The sequence below is a fragment of the Condylura cristata genome, unplaced genomic scaffold (assembly GCF_000260355.1).
Source record: "Condylura cristata isolate star-nosed mole 26May11 unplaced genomic scaffold, ConCri1.0 scaffold00017, whole genome shotgun sequence".
In the NCBI taxonomy this organism is placed as follows: domain Eukaryota; kingdom Metazoa; phylum Chordata; class Mammalia; order Eulipotyphla; family Talpidae; genus Condylura; species Condylura cristata.
In genome coordinates this window covers 34,884,048-34,905,016 of record NW_004567118.1, presented here as the reverse complement: position 1 = coordinate 34,905,016, position 20,969 = coordinate 34,884,048, and the positions used below count along the sequence as shown (strand labels likewise).

At 38.2% G+C, this 20,969-nt stretch overlaps 1 protein-coding gene across 1 annotated transcript in view; it reads right to left on the bottom strand.

Moving 5' to 3' along the window:
• Positions 1 to 1,708: 1,708 nt before the first annotated feature.
• Positions 1,709 to 20,969, bottom strand: part of BLMH (bleomycin hydrolase) — a 32,550-nt gene continuing 13,289 nt past the window's right edge. Inside the window, exons 7-12 of the mRNA XM_004684819.2 lie at positions 17,343 to 17,498; positions 16,090 to 16,248; positions 15,905 to 15,972; positions 14,792 to 14,909; positions 11,791 to 11,860; positions 1,709 to 2,680 (exon numbers count right to left, since the gene is read on the bottom strand). Coding sequence (XP_004684876.1) covers positions 2,529 to 2,680; positions 11,791 to 11,860; positions 14,792 to 14,909; positions 15,905 to 15,972; positions 16,090 to 16,248; positions 17,343 to 17,498 — 723 coding nt within the window. The 3' untranslated portion in view covers positions 1,709 to 2,528. The remainder of the gene's footprint in view (positions 2,681 to 11,790; positions 11,861 to 14,791; positions 14,910 to 15,904; positions 15,973 to 16,089; positions 16,249 to 17,342; positions 17,499 to 20,969) is intronic.

Below are 20,969 nucleotides of genomic sequence, written 5' to 3'. Positions count from 1 at the left end.
TTTTAAAAAATGAAGTTTTAAATACTTTTATGTCACAATAGAATTTTTTTTTTATTACAAAGTTTATTTTTACATCATTTTTCACATTTTTTTTTTCCATCTCGATTGTAATCCCCGTGGGTTTCCCATCACCAAATCACCCCTGTGCCACCACCATAGTCCCGTCCATTCCCCCCCCCCCCCTCGTTTTTTATCCCATTCCCCACTCCACCTCCACAAAATGTCTCTGGTATATGGTTGTTCATTATTTTTGTTATATTCTCACCTGGTCCATTATACTCCTGCTATGAGTGACACCATCCGGTATTTTTCTTTCTCTTTCTGGCTTATCTCACTAAGCATGATCTTTTCCAGCTCCATCCAAGTTGCTGCAAAAGACATGTGTTTCTCTTTTTTGGTTGCTGAGTAATATTCCATTGTATATATGTACCACATCTTTCTAATCCAGTCATCTACTTTTGGGCATTTGGGCTGCTTCCATGTTTTTCCAATTGTAAATAAAGCAGCTATAAACATGGGGGCACAAGTATCTTTTTCAATCAGTGTTTTTGTGTCTTTTGGGTAGATACCTAAGAGTGGGATTGCTGGGTCGTAGGGAAGCTCCATGTTTAGCAGTTTGAGGAACCTCCAAACAGTTTTCCATAGTGGTTGTACTAGTTTGCATTCCCAGGACTGGTTATATTTTTCTTTGGAAACTATATCCTCTGCTTATTTTAGGTAGCTAATCTAGAAATTTTTAGTACAAGTTATTAACATAACAAAGCCTAAAGTCAGTCAAGATATTTTTCTTATTAAGTAAGAACTACAGGTTTAAGTTAGCTGCTATTTTCACAAGTTTGGGGTTTTTTTTTTTTGAACCCCCTAAGGCTTACCTAAAAAACACTTTTTTGCTTAACTAGATATATATTTACCAATTTGATTGAACTATTTTCTTTATTGCATCTTTAATCTTCTATATTGGCTCAGTTCCCCTTCTGTTTGAGCAATAGTTTTTATATGGAAATGTTTTATTTCATTGGTATTCCTACAAGATTATTTTATTGGGTATATAATATTCCAGATATACAGTTAATTTCTCAGAGAACTTTGACAATAAAAGTCACCAGTCTGGCTTGTATAGTTGCTGATAAGAAGTTAGATGTCAATCTAAGTGACTTGACTTTGGAGGTAATTTATCTTTTCTTCCTAGATACTTTTAAGATCTGTTCTGGGATTTCACCCTGCAAGTGACTAGAAGTGGATTGATTTATCCTGCTTAGAAAAGAATTACAAACACTCTGATTAAAGCTTGAGGTGTTCCTATTATTTTGGAAAGTATAGTGATAAACAGTATCCTCGCTAGGACTGAAAAGATACTTGGAGAGTCAGAAAGGTAGGGGTCTAAGGAAGTGATGGAAATTTTGATTAGGGTGCTACACTTATTTGTTTTCAGTAAAAGGGAGGTCCTGTCTCAGTACAGGACCAAGGCTGGACCCAGCAGAGCCTCACAGTGTGAGGACACTGGATCTTGGAGTAAGGATGATAAAATAACAGGGAGATAAGTTCTCTATTAAATTTGGTGATGCTCACAGAAACCAATGAGAAGCAGCACAGGCTGGGAAGGATGCTATATCCCACAGGGAAGCTATTTTTTCACTTTGAAGAACATGAGTCATCTGTTTTCTTTACAACTGAAAAAATAATTTTTAGATAAAATAAGCCAACTCACTCTCATTTAGCAAAGTGTTTTATTCAAAAGCTTCTCAGCACCATCTAGTTGTCAGAAAGAATGGATATCACCTTTTCTTGCCCACCCAATTCCCAATTCCAGAAGCAGAAGTTAAACCTTTTGGCTAGAGCTCCCCCTAATGATTATAATTCGGATCATGATAAAGTTTTGGTTGTTCTCTCACCCAATTTTCTCTAAGCCTCTACTTAACCCTGACTCAAGTACAGCTGTGATCCCCCATGGTTCAGAACAATAGGAAGGAATCATGTCAGACTTGATCAACCTCCCATTTCTGGGCTATTAGAGGCACATGAAATTACCTTGAAAAAACTGAATTCAGTGACTGCCATCTAGGAAAGACAGTGATACTGTCAGGCAGCATGCAGCTTTAAGAGCCCAAATCTTAGGGTAACCCTCCCCCCCACTCTAGTCTAGGAATAGGGGAATTAGGTCCATTTTCTCTCCACACACCTCAATTGCTCATCCTTTCCTGTCTTATTAAAACAGACAATGAACCAAACCTTTCGTACAAAGTTAAGACAAACAGTTACATCTGATGAAAATACTAAGAGATCCTGAGCTGTTAGAGATGAGGAGAGTAGATAGCATGACCAGATCTTTCCCTTTTTTTTTCCTTTAAGAATATTTTGTTTCTGCATAAAGCACACTTCCCCAAAGAAGTCCCTGGAGGAGAAATCCAAGAGTCTGACTGTGTTCTGGTTGACACAGAGTCACCTGTGTAACTTTGGCTTCAGTCCCTGGATCTGTCCTTTGCAGCTACTTCAGGTCCCATGGAAGGAGGAAAGAGCTGGAGGCACTATCACTCGGCCAAAGCCCCCATGGGGTCCCAGGCTGGCAGGACGATGGGCTCCTGCTCTAACACAGCTAGCACCTCGTTAGGGACATGCTTCCTGTCCACCACTACTTCGTAGACATATTCAGAGAACCACTCATCTGTCATGCACAGGTAACCTGGAGAAAAGAACAGAAGTATCATGAGTCCTGAGGGTGGGAGAAAAGAGCAGAAAACCTACTGGTACTCCAAAGACTTTCACAAAACTATTATTATTTGTACATGTTCTTTAGCATTCTCATCAATAATGTCACTTAATGTAAGTGTTATTAGCAAATACGTTAAGCACATGGGACAGGTGTGGTTCTATTTTTACCAATTATAAAACAGGCTGAGAGTAACTATGAGCAGTCACAGGGGTGAAGCTGAGCCTTTAATCTAATGTTTCTAATCAAATTCTGTGCTGTTCTACTGTCCAGGCTGCCGCATTGCAGGTGGGGGTATGACCCTAGAAGTCAAGTTGGAAAAGCTTCTTATTCATACAGCAACATCTTGAGGATTAATGTCTAGGGGCAGAAGAGTAAGCACATACCAGTTCTACTCTTACTGTACCCGCCTTCTCAGCATCACTGGTTGTTTTCTTTCTTCTCTACCCTAAAACCCTACAACAACCAGCTAAGCTGTCAGGCAAATCATGATGGGATGGTGTCATTACTGCCAGGCAGTCACTTACATGCAGATGATACACAGGGTAGGCCAGGGAGAAAGCAGAGTACAACATGTACATGGGAGAGAGCGTGCATGTACACATCCACAGACTTACAGAGGCCAGCAATCCTCATCACTGTCATCATCTTACCTTACCTAGCTCTTCCTATACCCTAGACATTTGAGCCATTTTCTCTGAAAGTGTTTGTGCAATCTAGATCTGTGCTATATCATTTCCCTCTACATAGGACCAACAGAAAGGGGAAAAGGGGCAGCTATTATCTTCCAAAGTGGTCCTGTAGTACAGCAGTTCTCAAACATGGCAACAGGACCAGGACCACACACTCTTAAAATTGAGGACCCCACAAAGTTGTCTGTGTGAGCTATACCTATTGATATAGCCATTAAAACAAAATTTAAAATATTAATTCATTTTAAAATAATTTAAAATACATAACTTTAGGGAAAAAATTATATTCTCCACAACAAACTAAATGTATAAAAAATAGCATTGTTTTACAACTTAACATCTGACTTCACAGAAAACAGCTGAAGTCTTGTATCTGCTTCTGTATTCACCTGTTGTAGTCTTGTTTTGGTTGAAGTAGATGAGGAAAATCTGACTTTACAAAGACATGTTGGAAAAGGGAAGATCATGCAGACCCCTTAAGAGGGCCCCAATGAATGACTCAGAAGGGATCAAGCATCACTCTAAAAACTGCTACTCTAAAACCAAGAGAGATTTAAAGCACAGGCAATATGGTGGTAAGTCTAATTTTTTTTTTTTTTAAGATTTATTTATTTGTGCATACAGAACTGGGGTACAGACCAGAGGTGCAGGAATGGTGAAAGGATCCACCAGAGACAGAGTCTGGAGCAGAACAGGCAGGTCGTAGAAGTACACTGCTGAGGGGAGCAGTGGGCGGGCCAGTAGAGGTCTGCCGTGCTATGTGGATCACCTCTGGGGCGGGTGGGGATCGAACTCATGCGGAAGTAGCTTTAGCTTCTTAGTGCTGTGCTTGAACACACTGAGCCACCAGGGAGGGCCTGTAAGTCTAATTTTATAAGTGTATATCCATGGTGTGAGAAAGGACTCCATTGCTTTAGTGAGGTCATCTATGCCCAATTCTGCTCTTCACCTCTGACCTAGTGGAAGACCGCTCATCTGTATGTGGGACAGCATGCTCACCCTCATAGGAAAAGGGGTCCAGGGCTCTGACCATGTCAGCTAATACCTCCTTGTTCCCTGATGCCTGCTTTCTGAGCACAGTTTCTTTTTCTCAACAGGAGAGACAAAGGAAAGGATTATAATAATACTATAGCCTGTGCTTTTCCTGGTTTCTGTCAGTGGGGACCTGGCCCTTACCATCACCTACATAGTGACACTACATTCAAGCAATCAAAGTTTAGCTACATCCTAAGTAAGTTCTACCCAAGAAACTCAGCATTTGCCTTCCCCAAAAGGAGTCTTCAGTGGAGTCTTCAGTGGACAGGAGACCAAACCACTACACCACCAGTTGAGACAGAATCTGTTCTTCTGCTTACCCTCATATTGGCCACATAAATCCTTAAGAGTAGCTCTGGACAGTGAGTGAGGCAGGTGAAGGAGAGGCAGATCCATGTAATAATAAAGTTCAGTGTCCTTATGACAATACTATCATCACACAATCAAATGAGTCTTCAAAGAATGCCACAGAACACGGACAATAAGTACATCTACTATCTTGTTCCAAAAGCAGATCAGATTAAGTCCTCACAAATTAAAACTCCTATCAATTGCAATCCACCCTTTTCAGTGTCCTTGCCAAGAAGACCAGCCTTGATTCGTCTCTCTTTTCAGGATATGAGTTCTTCGGGGGCTCACAAAAACCTCACAGTCTAGGTGGCTGCCAAGTAATTGCACCCTGAGTAAATAATGAACTGTGGCTGCTGTAACTGTTGATACTGCGTCTCTTGGAGTTTGACTCAGGAGATTAGATCAGTGTGTCTGAAACCCAAGTGAGTGTTTGCAAAGTACCCAGGATTAAAGTGACCACTCTAAGGAAAGTTGCAATTTCTGGTCCTTAAGCACCCTGGCCATTAGAAACAGGTCTTCCCCAAGAAAGGACAAGAAAGCTAAAATACTGCTCCAGGGATCCCAAGGTTAGATTCAGGGAAACAAATAAGTGGAAAAAGAAAGTCAATTTTATGAACCAAATTTTGTTTAGATGTTAATGTCTTGTTTACATGCAATGAGAAAAATAGTCAACAGTCCTTTAAAAAAAACTGGCAATAGGTCTCTATTTGTTAAAGGAAAGGTTAATAGGGATCTGTAAAGGGGAAAATGGGTGTATATAATAGCTCTGGACTGGTTAGGCCAAAGTCACTCAAAAACTGAATAGCTTCAAATGGGTTAAAGGAGAAGAAAACATCTACCTGAGAAGTTTTTAAATCCTACCAATTTAAATCCTGCAATTCAAACCTCTCAGAGTAGATTAGGGTGACAAATGCATTGTCATTTATGAATTAGATTCATTTTATATCTCGTTATCTTTGTTCTTTTAAGTGTTTCACCTCACCATTTCTTTGTAGTTAACTGACTGTTAATTTTTTTAAGGTGTGGCAAAATAAAGTTACTTATTCTGCTCTGATGGGTAATGTCTAGAGCATGGACCTAAGAAAGGCAGACTACTAAACCCTCATTAAGTCACTGCTAATCTGTCACCTGGTGGTGATAACTCAAAGTGGAAAAGAGGCCCCAGAAAGGAAGGCAAAACCTCATTGATACCTGTCTCATTTCAAACTTCCTAATAAGTAGTATGAAACCATGTCAAGAACATTAATCTTTCACTTAAAATGAAGAGTTAAGGCTTTATAAAAACATGGAAAATATATTTTAGTGATAAACATAGAGATCCTACATAACTACAACCTATTACAAATCCAGATATGCAGGTAAATGAACATAAAAATAAACAAACCCCAAATGATAATTTTATACCACAGGGTAGAAGTGTTTTTCTCCCTATATTCTGACATGTTATAATCCTTTTAGACTTTTTAACAATTATTCAAATAATTCATGCTTCTTATAAAAAAATCTTAGAAACATGGGCAAAAGATGAGAAGAAGAAGTGTTTTCTTCCTCTGTTCCACAGTAAAGATTCTGGTAAAATTATGTTCTCAGGCCTGACTGGATCATGCTCACTGTCCAGGAAAAGGGGATGTTGGACTGGTGGGTGTGTTCCCTTTGCTCCTTAAGTTAGATCCAACCTCAAAAGCCTTTGCCCTTGATCATTTTATTTTCTTATATAAAAGATTTATTTATCTATATACACAAGAGCTGGAGTTTAGGCCAGAGGTGTGGGGATGAGGGTAAGAGGTATCACCAGAGACAGTGGGGAACAGAACAGACAGATTGACTGAAATACACTGCTGAGGGGAGCCGCGGGTGAGACAGGAGAGGTCTGCTGAGCCATGTGGGGCAGCTCTCTTCTGGGGATTGTACTCGTGCTACAGTAGCTGCAGACTGCTTCATAGAGCTGACGCTTAACCCCTTGTGCCACCAGGGAGGCCCTTTGACTTATTTCCTAACTCCTCTGCTCTAGCACTATTGACCACCATGCTCTTCTGGTGTCTAAGTCTCTGGGATTCTCTTTAACCCTGCATCTGTTTCAATAATCTCAGCTTCAAAGTCTTCCTTTTATCTCCACTGACAGCACTCTCCCTGGCTCTCTTTCCTTCTCTGTCATCTGCTTTCCTGGAGAAAATCAACTTCCTTTCTTGCTTTTCTCAGTCTATTTATCCTATATTTTACAGTCTGAGAAGCACTTTTGTGACATCACAGTCCTTTTTAAATACCCTTCCTGTGTGCAGGTGAATAGTATACATTTCTCTGACAGTCAGAGATAACTATTCCATGATAATCTATGTACAGTTCCCTACATCAACAAGTGTTACGTGATGCTACTGCTAGTGGGTTTTACTTGGCACTGGGTTTATTCACCGCCACTGCTTTCTCTCATGAGAAAAAGCTCCCATGAGCTCATGAGAACTCATGAGACAAAGCTCCCATGTGTGAAGGCATCTATCCAGTAAACTGGTGAAGTAGTACAGCAGTCACACAAGGGTCTTGAATTTTTAGAGATCTGAAGCAGAAAGTGGTCATATTAGCCAATCTTTTAGAAGGAAAAGGCTAAAAGTCTTAAGTTCTTCTGTCCATCATTTGTTCCTCATTTGTCTATAGATAATACTAACAACTGCAACAGAAACAATGACAGCTAATATTTCTGAGTACTTTTTATGTGTCTGGCACATAATTTTGACAATCACCCCCATCAGGTATGTGCAAGTACTACCCCTGGTTTAAAGATGAGGAAATTAAGGTTATATATCATGACTGATAACACAGTCTATAGATGGCACTGCTAGAATGTGCACCCAGCTAGTCTGGCTCCAGATTCTATACTTAAATTTTGTCCTTCTTAAATCAATGCAAACATAGAATGGAAACAATCTGGTGAAAGTAACAGATCATCTATGGGAGGAAACATTTTCATGCAAAACTTTTAAAAGATGAGGACTTTCTCCCTGAAAACTAATGCCTGGCTGTAGGTTAAGAAGAGCCACTGTCCCAAGTTTGTCTCCCCTCTCCTACTCATATCCTTCCATAAGGAAGCAGCAGTCAATCTCACATAGCTGTTTTTTAGCCCAAGTGATACAAGTTCTTTGGTTGATAAAGATGGAGGGTGAGAAGTTCCCCTGACAAAACTCAGATACTGGGATTTAAGGTAGCAGCATTTTCCCCAAGCCTGGAGAGACAAGATAGCCCCAAGGTGAGTGGCTTAATTTATATCTGCACGTTTTCAAGAAGTCAGAAGTTTCTACTTTTAGCTCATGTAATTTTCTCTTATTTCAGTAAGTTCAGCTCAATATTATCTATAAATTATATTATCTGTGCTAGAAATCCAAAACTGAATCTCAGATCTACAAATAATTGCTTACCTTTTTTATACATAACACGCATTTTTAAGGGAAGCCACCTGTGCAAATTAAGAAATCTGAAGCTCAATTCCACCTCTGACACTGTGCAATCTGAGTAAGTCAAAACTTCTCACTAAACTTGTTTATTCACACAAAACATGGGCTCAGGGCCCTCCCTGGTTGTGCAGTGGGTCAAAGCACAGCACTATGAAGCTGGCCACAGCCGCTTCAGTATGAGTTCAATCTCCAGCCAGTGAGGTGACCCACATGGCACAGCAGACCTCTTCTGTCTCGCCCACTGCTCCCCTCAGCAGTGTACTTTGTCAATCTGCCTGTTCTGCTCCTCACTCTGTCTCTGGTGAATCTTCTCACTGCCCCTGTACCCCAGTTCTGTATGCACAAATAAGTAAATTTTTAAAAAAATCTTTTTTTAAAAAAATATTCTGTATGGCAGAATGTTGATAACTATTGAGCAGGATGATGGGTACATGGGAGGTTCCTTAACACTTCTGCTTATATATTCTGAAATTGTGTATGATTAAGTTAAGGAAAAAAAAGGAAAGCCATGTCATAAAAGCAGCCTGAACAAATGATTCTGGGAAGTCTGGGGTGGTTACATAGTTTTTTACAACTATGCAATTCAGAGTACACTAACTTTGGATGCAAACCCTCAAGATGCTCATCTTTCTTCCTTCTTTAGATCCCAGTCATGAATGTGCTCTAAGAGCCCTTTCTTCTGTTTCAAATATTTACAAGCCCACATCCTTCATATGGCCTTATGTTCCTCAGTTACCAATTTCTGGTCACTGAAGATCAAGAATTGATCTTGTATTTCCATGAGTGGACCAGATACTACAAGAACAGGGATTGAGAGGAAGCACAGTGCAGTGGTTAAGAAAACAGCCTCGAGTGTCATTGTCTGTCTGGTTTATAACTCTTATCAAAGTCATGTTGATTGTACAACATGCTATATAATACATTTTCGGTCCACAAACTAAACAATACTAAGGATTCGCCAACACATAGTTACCCAACAAGAATTAATTTCTCCTTTTGTGTCTCTAATTATGAGAAGGAACCTTTGTCAATTTTGCAATATTATGTTATTCGATTTACTTTACTAAGTCTCTGGGCAGGCAGGGTCATGGCCAAAGCCAGGACTGGGCAGAAAGAAAAGCAAGGGCAGCCTGCCCAGTATCTCTGCTCTGTTTATCTCTGGTTTGTGTTATCAACACTGATTCTTCAGTAACCATCCATCTTAATAGGCAAAAACCCCAAAGAGAATAGTAACAAACTGTTAACAATGTTATCTACAGAAACAAAATTCCAGCAATGCTGTTGAAGGCTGTCATGTCTACTGAGAGCACAAATAGAAGAGCTGCCTCAGACTTGCCAGTCAATGTCCAACAGGATGACAAACAGGAAGGCCCTGCTGGGGTAAACACACATCGCCAGCATAATATACTATGCACTCTCCTAAGGTCAGGCCAAGTGTGCCAATTAAATTAGATCATGTTTTCTTTCCTTCCTTCCTGTTAAGTCAGAACATTATGAAGAAATACACTAAAATAATTCATTTTGGCTTTGAATGAACCATTCCTTCCTCTTCCCCTGCCCCCCAACCCCACCCCTGCCTCTGTTCTATTTCTTATCTTTTGGCTCTCCACTGAAATGCTTCACTCTCTATAATCTCAGGTATTTCAGTTATTTAAGAACAATAAAAAGTCTAACCTTAACTACATAGCTGCAGATTTCACTGTAAGGATTACATGCAGATTGTAGGGATCAGAACTCCAGCTCTCATAACATAATAACATAACTGAGTGAGCTGAAGAACTTTTATTGAGAATGGAGTGAAGAGGTGCAGTTTAACGGGGGGGGGGGGGGGGAAGCAAAATGGTCCAGAATCCTCTTTAAAAGTAGGTATTTAGGTTTAAAGTGGTAACTCACACTACACAAAACAGTATTTGCCTGACTTTATAATGTTTATCCCTTCTTAAATGTTTACTAACTACAAACTCAGTGCCTATTACAGATAGAAAAATACCACAGAAGCAAGCCAACATATCTAAGCTTATCTAAATAAACTCTAAATCCTTTTCTTAACCTTTATGATAACAAATCCAACTTACAGGGACCAGGTTAGACCAAAGTAAAAACAGAAGCTACAGCAATTCATCTGAAGCATTAACTTTTATTTTAAAATGTAACAAGCATCAAATCCTTTCAATTCAAGATAAATTATTCCCTTGCATCCATTTCTTACCTACCACTATACACTTATGAGTATATTTCTCAACTTTCTGTTAGTTTTATTAAGGTCTATACTTCTCTCTAATTGATCCTTATGTGTATCTGTCTTACAATAAAATTCATTCTATTTTAAAGTATGTTGCAATTTAATTCATAATAATTAACTTAACTAAGCTTCCCATAACCACAGAATAAAAACAGAAATCACAGAAAGGGAACCTGAAGCTATCTGATAATGAATAAAAATAAATTAGCAGCACTTGTATTTAGTGATGTAGGAACAGAGCTGCCAAATTTCACAGAAAAGCCCAGGGATAGTTAGCCAAAATCCACCACTGATCATTTCATAGAGAGATCAAAGCTTTAGAATGACAGAGTAGATGGCCTTTGGGTTTTTAACCAGCCTATGCTGTTCAGTCAAGCAGTACATTCAAGTCCTCTCAACTTCAAAATTCAGGTAAGTACTATCTTTAAAGACAATAGTTTTCAAATAAAAAAAATAGCTACAGCCCCATCTGCTCACTTCAAAATCTTCACACCCTTCCTCCTCCATCTTTAATCTTTGTAAATCATGGAACTATGATGAACATAATTGGAAAATCATTGCTCTAAACACAGAGGCATAGTTGCTTAATTCATTGTTTAGTTTTTTCTTTTTATTAAGAAAATGCCTGTCTGATTCCTGCGTGGCTGAAATATGTGATAAAATTTGATCCAAAGTATCTAGTCTAGGAAGCCATGGTAATGTGTCTTTTCTAGTCAGAATCTACTGGCTAAAACTAAGGAATATGGTCTCTGAGAGGAGCTGCTACAAAATGCCACCAGCACATAACATACATGCACATACATGCATAATACTCTACAGTGGTTGCCATTTTTGCTAAAAACTAAAACACATGAAATATGCTTTAATTAGGAAAAACATTTACAAATATGTCTCAAGTTTGCAAGAATAAACCATTAATAAATGTCAGCAAAATTTTGATAAAATGTAAACTCAAGGGTGACCTCTGGGTGAGATTTTTATTTTCTTTGAGCATATTTTAAGTTTTTCTATAAGTAATACATTACTTATGTTATTTTTTTTTCTTTAGCTTTATTACTATAATTTATTAATGCCTATTCATGGTATATTGAACAAATGCCAGCACATACTTAATCTCGGAATGAACTTAAGGTCTAGGGATATTATGTTGCTCATCCTGGGGGCAAACTAGATGATCCGATTTTTCTCTAAAATAGTTAGCCAAATGGGACCAATTACTGAGAAATGCTCCACACCAGAACAGCTTCTACCCACATCTCTTAGAATGCAGACAGCTGAGCAGACCCCAAGTCACCCTGAGTTAATATTGAGTAAGCTCACCTTTGTGACCATGGTCTTCACCCCATGAATTCTCCACTCTCCACTTCACATATGTACCATCCTGACAATCCTGCCAAAAAAAAAAAAGAATGACAGTCTGAAATAGATCTCTTTTGCTGAGGTATTATGTCACTCAGAAGAAAGAGCCTATTCTTTTTTTTTTTTAAGGTTTACTTATTTATACAGAACTAGGATATAGGCCAGAGGTGCAGGGGCGGTGAGAGGATTCACCAGAAACAGTGGGCAGGAGACCAGGCAGAATGATAAAGAACACTGCTGAGGGGAGCAGCAGATGAGACAGGAGAGGTCTGCCTCACCATGTGGATCAGCTCCGGGGCGGGATCGAACTTGCACTGAAGTGGCCATGGGTTGGCTAATTTTGGCAGTGCAATGTTCCAACTCACTGCATCACCAAGGAGGGCCCAAGACAGCCTTTTCTATATGATCATGACAGACTGATCAGAGCCATGTATTTTCTGCCATAATTAAAAGACTAAAAGAAATGGAGTTTAAGTTTCTTGAGGAAAAAAAATGCAATAAACCTAAAAGCAATAAATACCATTTTCTCCATTACATCCCACTCTATACAGAAAAAAAGCATGTTATAATTCTATTTGGCTAAGAAAAATGAAGTATCAGATTAATACAAGCAATGAATACCATTTAAAACCATTTAAAGGCGACTTCAAGATCATTCTGTAAGATAAACATTCTGGGACTACCCTATTAAATGTCTGTCTTGGGTTTCTACCAATATCCCACCCCATTTGTAACCTATCTTTTATGTTTTTTTAATATCACTGTTAGAGTCTGTATCATCTAAGTTTATTTATTATAATAGATCTGAAAATATTTATTTTTAACTTTGCCAATGAGTTGCTGAAAGACTTAAATCAAGCTGCTTTCTGTGTCATCTACAAAGACTAATACCTGGGCCTTCCACATAACATTCCAAAAAGTCAACAAGAAAGAGTATCTGAAACACCACTACAGCATTTATTTCTGCACTATCACTCGAACACAATGCAAACTAGTTTAGTGGTCAAAAACTTCAAATAGAGGCAAGAGAAAAATTTCAAGGTAAAATTCTGGTATAAAATTGTAAATTCGGCCCTCCCTGGTGGTGCAGTGGGTTAAAGCACGGCTCTAAGAAGCTAGAGCCACTTCCGCATGAGTTCGATCCCTGCCTGCCCTGGAGGTGACCCACATGGCGAGGCAGACCTCTCCTGACCCGCCCGCTGCTCCCCTCAGCAGTGTACTTTGCCCACCTGCCTATTCTGCTCCCCCTCTGTCTCTGGTGAATCCTCTCACCACACCTGCACCTGGCCTGTACCCCAGTTCTGTATGCATAAATAAATAAATCTTAAAAAAAAAATGTAAATTCGAGGCCCTCCATGAGGGCGAAGCAGATTACATACAGCACAGCATTATAAAGCTATCTGTAGCCACTGCAGAATAAGTTTAATCCCCAGCCAAGGAGGTGGCCCACATGGCACAGCAGACTTCTTCTGTCTCGCCTGCTGCTCTCCTTAGCAGTACACTTTAGTCGATCTGCTTGTTCTGTTCCCCACTCCATCTCTGGTGAATCCTCTCATCCCCCCACACCTCTGGCCTGTACCCCAGTTCTTGTATACATAAATAAATAAATCTTTTAAATTTAAATAAAGTCCACTTTATACTATTAACATGGAAGGAAAGTTCCCTAAGGAAAAAAATGGCATGTGAATTAAATATGCCGAAGAATGGAAGCTCCAGAGTAAATGACACAGAGTATTATGACTTCTATTTCTGAAAAAACAGGAACATTTCCAAAGAAATGGTAAAAAGATGAATTCTTAAAAATGATAAGGTTTTAGTTTATTTTTTAATAATCTAAATAGCTGGCCCTCCCTGGTGGCGCAGTGGGTTAAAGCACTGCACTGAGAAGCTAAGGCCACTTCCGCATGAGTTCGATTCCCGCCTACCCCGGAGGAGACCACATGGCGTGGCAGACCTCTCCTGACCCGCCCGCTGCTCCCCTCAGCAGTGTACTTCCTCAGTCTGCCTGTTCTGCTCCCCACTCTGTCTCTGGTGAAGTCTCTCACTGCCCCTGAGTCTCTGGCCTGTACCCCAGTTCTGTATGTACAAATAAATAAATCTTTAAAAAAGAAAAAAAATCTAAATAGCTTATAAGTTTAACTTTTAAGCACTTTAGCTAATACTGAGTTTTACAATTTAGCAGTTCTAAACTTCTAAATATGAACTAAGAATTTTAATCTTGAAAACATCCTTCCAATACTTTCCTTTTAATGTCAAGGTAGTTATTCTGTGACTTTCTTCCCAGTAACTAGGCTAAAAAAGAATATATTTGCTTATAGTGGTAAAGAATTAAAGTAGCTGAAGTCTTCTCTTATGGCCCCTGAGCCCACGGGTAAATATTCATTATATAGTCTAGAAATGGGAAGGCTTGTTTGTAAAACTTAAAATTTCAGTCATTGTTTCTAACAATGTGTTCTAAAAAGTAGTATTACTATTCAGAGTATTTCACAAAAACTTCAAAATACATTGTATCAAGTAGTAGGTAAGGAGTCTACAAACTACTGTTACTGACATTTTGTTGTATAAGGATCTGAATGACAAATGAAAGGACAATAGTCTGATCATTAGTCATCAAGATATGAACCCTTTCTGGATTCACATTTTAATTCCTTATAAAGTACAAGTTACCTTTTCCCATGTCCCTTGCTGGCATCTCTTTATACCAGGAATTTCCAAAGTTACAGAAAAGGAACTACTTTTTTACACCCTCTGAATAAAAATCTGCTCCCCATGGAAAGTTCCTATTTTTACCACCACTGAACTTGCAGCCAAGCCCCACTTGATGCTGGCACAATGTCCTGCTTGGAAACTAACTTTTAACAGAAATCATACACATATGACTGAAGTGCTGCTGGATGAATAGTCGGCAAGAGAATGTAGGTCTATCTGTGAAACTACTGCATTAGGATGCTGGGCGTCATACCTTCTCTGAGACAGCAGTGAAGGTCATGGCATGGGTCATAAGTGATTCACCAAAAGTCAGCCTCTCAGCTTTATTCATGTTCTTCAAGGAAACACCAAACACTAACTCATGGTCATAGCTGTGAAAAAAATGGAGTATAATCATGGGAGAAAACTGGTTTCTGGTTGAAAAAGGAATAGTGAAGAAAGTCAAGGGGCTCAAGAGTTCCTTCCAAATAAGTAGCGAGCTCTTCAGAGATTATGGTACATGAAGAAGTTAGTCTCTCAATGGGATTCTGTTCCCTATGCATCATAAGATAACTCAGGAAAACATTAAATGGCTAAATATACATTCCCCATATCAAAATGCTGACAAGATAAGAAGCTTGCATTGTCCTTTTGGAAAGAAAAAATTTTCTAAAGTCTTTGAAGTGACTTCTTTCAAAAAATATCCCTCTTAAGTTGGCAGAATCACCTAATTTCTAAATTTACTCAGACCATTTCTGTGAAATTTAAATGAAAAATGTCAAAAATATTCTCTAATATTTTCAAAGTTAAAAAAAAGGTTGTGTTCTATTCTAGAAAATGCCCTTTTAAATCGGCTTCTTAAAAGAACAATTACTTCTAAGCAATAAAATAATGTATTTTAACAGAAAGGGAATTTTGATTTAGCTCACAAGTGAATAAAATGCAAGGAGGAATGCTTTAAAACATGTATGCAAATTGATCTTAGTTGTCACAGAGACAAAATACAAAGATAAGTATCATACAAAGATAAGTAGTTAAAAAGGATCAAATATCAAACAAGAAGCCTGGAAAACCTTTCATTACATTTCCAAAAGTACTGGGTTTACCTACACAGTAAACAATTATTTCTTAAGTGTCCTTTTCATGGATGGCTTTTCAGGAACACCCAACAATTTCAACTCTGATATAAAGTATGATCCTGATTTCCCACATTAGAGCATTAAGTATATGGAGTCTTTATTCTGCATTCTCAAACTAGGGGTGGAAAAAAAGAGATCTACCCTCAGGTCAACCTTCATCTTAGGGTAAACCTCAGTTGAATCACTTTGTAACAAGAGAGCACTCCAAAAACAACAACCCAATAACTATTTAAAAATTTTTTACTCACACATTCATGTCACTGAGGCCTAGCTTGCCATTGAAGTGTTTTCCAACATCACAGCCAAACCACACAGCCTAGAAGTAGAAGAAGAAGATAGTTAAGTCAACATAAACCCTACCCTCCTATTACACTAAACAAGTGGAAGAAAAGGTTTAAACCCCCCATGGGAAAGACAGAGAAATAATACCAACCTCTCCATCTTTGATGGAGGCAGCAACCATCTTTTTCAAGAAGTCAATGGGCTGGTTGTTATATAGAGTTTTTCTCCCGCCAACCATATTGCTTAAGTATTCCACTGTGTAAAGTCTGTTGTACTTGTGTTGGGGTCGAGGGTCATTCACTAAACAAATCTGTTGAGATCAAGAACATGCTGATATGACCATAAAAGCAGGAAATGTCAAGCAAGACAAGTAGCTTGCCTTTTTTATTTGCATAAAGTTCATCAATTCTGACTATAAGGATAAGCATTACAACTACACTGGTTAATGTAACAAAGAAACAAAAGTTGGCAGTCATGTGATAAGAGGTGTTTGAATATTCTAATTAGTGCAAAGTACACATTTGGGAACTATACCAGTCTGTTTTTCCCTACTGTCAAGATCTGTCCAAAACTCATTCTGAAAAATTGCAAGGTAAGATGGAACGCCTGTGGCCCTCCCTGGTGGCGCAGGGGGTTAAAGCACAGAACTGAGAAGCTAAAGCCACTTGCACATGAGTTCGATTCCTGCCTGCCCCGGAGGCGTGACAGACCTCTCCTGACCCACCCGCTGCTCCCCTCAGCAGTGTACTTCGTAGATCTGCCTATTCTGCTCTCCACTCTGTCTCTGGTGAAGCCTCTCGCCGCCCCTGAGCCTCTGGCCAGGGGCAGTTCTGTATGCACAAATAAATAAATCTTAAAAAAAAAAAAATAGATGGAACGCCTGTACTATAAAATTACTACACTCAAGTTAGTAAGAAAGGCTTTAGACCTGGCAAAAATACCTCAGCCAGTCTGAGATTACAATCATAAAACAATCATTTCCTTATAAGAGACTGCAGATACCAATAAAGAAAGGAAATTCTGGTTATCTTACTAGGTAGGTGGAAGAGAACTAAAGGTAGCAGGAAAGAATAGGAAGTGAAACTGCTCCCTTCCACTAGAATCCCCAGAAGGGCCCATGGCAAGAAATACACATCATGATTTTGATTGTCAAATCAGGGGAGCATTAAACTCACGGCTGGCCTATACTTACACATTTCTGAAAAGAAGCATTAGGAAAAATGATAAGTCCTGATATACCCAATTTTATCTGGAGCAAACAATAACTCAAAGGAAGGGAGAAAATTTTTATCTAATGACGAGAGTGATGATCATACACATTAACCCAGGAATCTTACACCCTTCCTGTCAGTTAACAGGCATTTGAAAGTTAACAGCCAGTGACTGCCAGTTCCAATCTCCAACCTTATTTTCCATATTGAAGAGCGGCTTGACATGTACTTTATAAAACTCCAAGGGTGTTATGGGGCCAATCTTCTGATAATTTTTATCTTTGTCTCGATACTCCCAGGTGACTGTCTCTGGTGGATTTCCTAGACAGATGCACACCACTCGGAATATCTGGAAGAAAGGAAGACAGGTGAGTAATCGCTATGGTGGAATGTCATTTTTCATTTCCTCAAGGGTGGGAAACAAGGAGTCAGTGGCTAAATCTGAACCAGAACTATCACAGGAAATCTATTAAGTTCCAAAAATTAGGTTGATATCCAGGATTTGATATCAATCAATTTGCAAGTACTCAAGTAAACACCCTGAACAATACAGGTTTACAATGTTAATATTTAGGACTTTGTATATGCTCTGCAAATTAAACTTCCTTAGTCAAGAGACCACTCATCAATGATACCCAACAAGACCTAGGTTGCTGCTCTGTGATTGTTTTTCAGGTGACAAATATAACATACTTTATAAATGGATTTCTTTGTCTTTATACAGCTATGGTTTCCTCTGGTTGTGACAGGGGTCTTATTCTTAGAAAAGCTGGTTAACTTTTTTTTATGTCACAGTACCTTCAACTTAGTATCACTACAATCCAAAGATATATTTTATATTATTTTCATTTTATAGAAAGAGAAAAATAAGTATAGATACCTTGGCTAAAGTAAAAGTATACAAAGTATTTCCTTTTCTAAACTAAATATGCTATCTTTTAAAAAATGTAACAGCATGACATCAATTTGAAAAAATATAACACTATGCCTCTTCTTTCTCCACCTCAATCACCACCCTGATCCAGTATCATTACTTATTACCTGCATTATTTGTACCACACATTTGTGTATTATATTTATACAGAAAAGGATCTTAAATTAAGTATGCCTATTTTGTTCTAAATAATGTAAGAGGACCACTTAATTCTCAAATGTGTCATTTGCCCTCCTTTCTTCTCAGGAGAGGTAGAGACTAAAGAAATAAAGTGAATCTACTTAAGTGCACAAGTCAGTAGGTGGCAGAGCCATGACATGAACTGAGGTCACACACTGTCATTTACTGACTGCCTCCTGTTCTGTATATCAAGACCTGAATATCATATCTCTTATTCCCATTTTATAGACAAGGAAACCAAGGTCCAAGGAAATAAATAATTTTAATAAAGTCACAAAGCCAATTAATTAGGACTGGTAGAATTAGGACTTGCACTCGGATTTCACTTTAGTGCTACATTCATAATACCATGAATTAAGTACTAACCATTTCCTATTAACTTTTAAAGTTTTGTATTATTTATTTTTTGTCATTTGTCCAACAAATGACCATAAACTTATTGAGTGTTAGGATCAAGTCATAGATATTTTATGTCCCCCACTGCATCTATATGACCTAGATAGCTACCTGAAATGATCCATTCTCTACATCACTAGGATCAATTTGAGTAGCACTACTTTCTTCATGTTACTTCCCTGTTGTAGGTTACATATTTTCCTATTATTTTCTGCAACAGATCTATACTCCATTACCTTATTTATTTATTTTTTCCCTTTTAATTTAGGCACACCATACATTCAGTAAGTATGCTAAGTACACTAATCTTAAGTATACAACTCAATTCAACTTTTTATGTACATATATGCCACATTCCCAACATTCAGATCAATATAAAGAACATTTCCAGGGTTCCAGAGGTTTTCCGGTCCCAAAGTACCCACAATTTTACTCATACAACCTTTGATTAATTTTGCCTATTTAAAAGAAATTTTTTTCTTCCAACATTGTGGTCACCATGGTTCTCCCACTACCATAGGTTCATCCATGAACCATCACCATATTCCATTGTGTTCATCCCTCTACTGTTCTGCCCTCCTTTTCTCTCCATCCTGCACTGTACACTTCAGTTCTATGGTCAACTTGCTAGCTTCGACTTTTTCTTGACATTTTGTTTGGTTTCTCTGTATTCTACATATAAGTGAAACCATTTGGTATTTATCTTTTTCCTTCTGACTTATTTCTGCTAGCATAATCACTTCCAGCTGCATCCAGTTGCTGCAGATGGCATGAGTTTGTCTTTTTTGAATGCTGAGTAATATTCCATTGTATAAAAATATCATAACTTTTTGATCCATTCCTCTATTTATGGGACAACTGGGTTGTTTCCATCTCTGGCTATTGTAAATTGTGCTGCAATAAACATAGAGTGCATGTTTCCTTTAAAGTATTTTTGTATCTTTTGGGTAGATTCCTAGGAGTAGAATTGCTGGATCATATGGTAGATCCATTTTTTAGTTTTCTAAGGAAGCTCCACACAGCTTCCATAATGAGTGGACCAGTTTACAAACTCAACAACAGTGTAAGAAGGTTCCTTTATCTTCATATTCTCTCCAGTATTTGTGGTTTCTGGTTTTTTTAATGTGGGCAATTCTTACTGGAGTATGGTGGTATCTCATTGTGGTTTTGATTTGTGTTTCCCTGATAACCAATCATGCTGAACATTTTTTCAAGTGCCTGTTGACATTTTAGTTTTGCCTATTCTTTAACTTCTTATGTTCTCTTTTGTGTCTGGCTTCCTTTGTTGGCATGATAATCTGAGATGCATTCATGATGCTGTGGGTGTCGGCAATTTGTTCTTTATTGCTGGGTAGTATCCCAAAAATACATTAAAATTTCTCTCTACTTTCTTATTATATTATGTGTGCATTATAGTAATATAACATAGTACAATATCCTTCTCCAGTTGCTGGATGTGTGAGTTATTTCCAATTTGGAATAGTTACGAATAAAACTGCTAAAAACATTTAAATCCAGTTTTCAAGGAAACTGAAAAGAACCTACCATTTGTTCCATTTGTTCTGTGTTGTTGCATTACCTAGCATTGTGTATTTAATCTTACCCATTTTGGTGGGTATGTAATGGCATCTCAATGACTATTTCCTCAATGAATATGGTCAGAAATAATGGCTCTCTGTAACTTCACCCAATCTTCTTTCTCACTACAAATCCTGTATTTCAGTCAGTCTTGCCTGTGTCTCACATGGTACCTAAAACTTGGTAGTTAGAGCAAACATACCAGCTCTATATGGCAGAACACTGATTCACAACTGTTAAAAGCTGAAACAGCAAATCAATACCTATCAATTCTATTAATAATAAAGAACATTTCTCTTTTTCCTCTATTTAAAGGGAAAATATAATGGGTCCCCAAATACATTGCTATCTTCTCATCTTATAGATTAGAAACTTATATATTGGCAAATTCTGCTTTGGAAAGAAATTGTGATCTCTTTATCTTTCTCTAATCTCCCTCATTTTGCCATCATGACACATTAGCTAGATTTTATTGCTAAATTCCAAAAAAGATGATGCAAATATGGATAGATAGGCTATCCAATCTCACTCATACTGCAGTCATTCTTGAAAGCAGCAAAGCTGCTTTATTTTTAAAATAATGTCCTACTGCCACCCAAAGCTAAATAAAGAAGAAATAGAACAGCTAAACAGACCGATTACAAGCAAGAAAATAGAAGAAGTAATCAAAACCCTCCCCAAAAAGAAAAGTCCAGGACCAGATGGATTTACAAATGAATTTTACCAAACTTT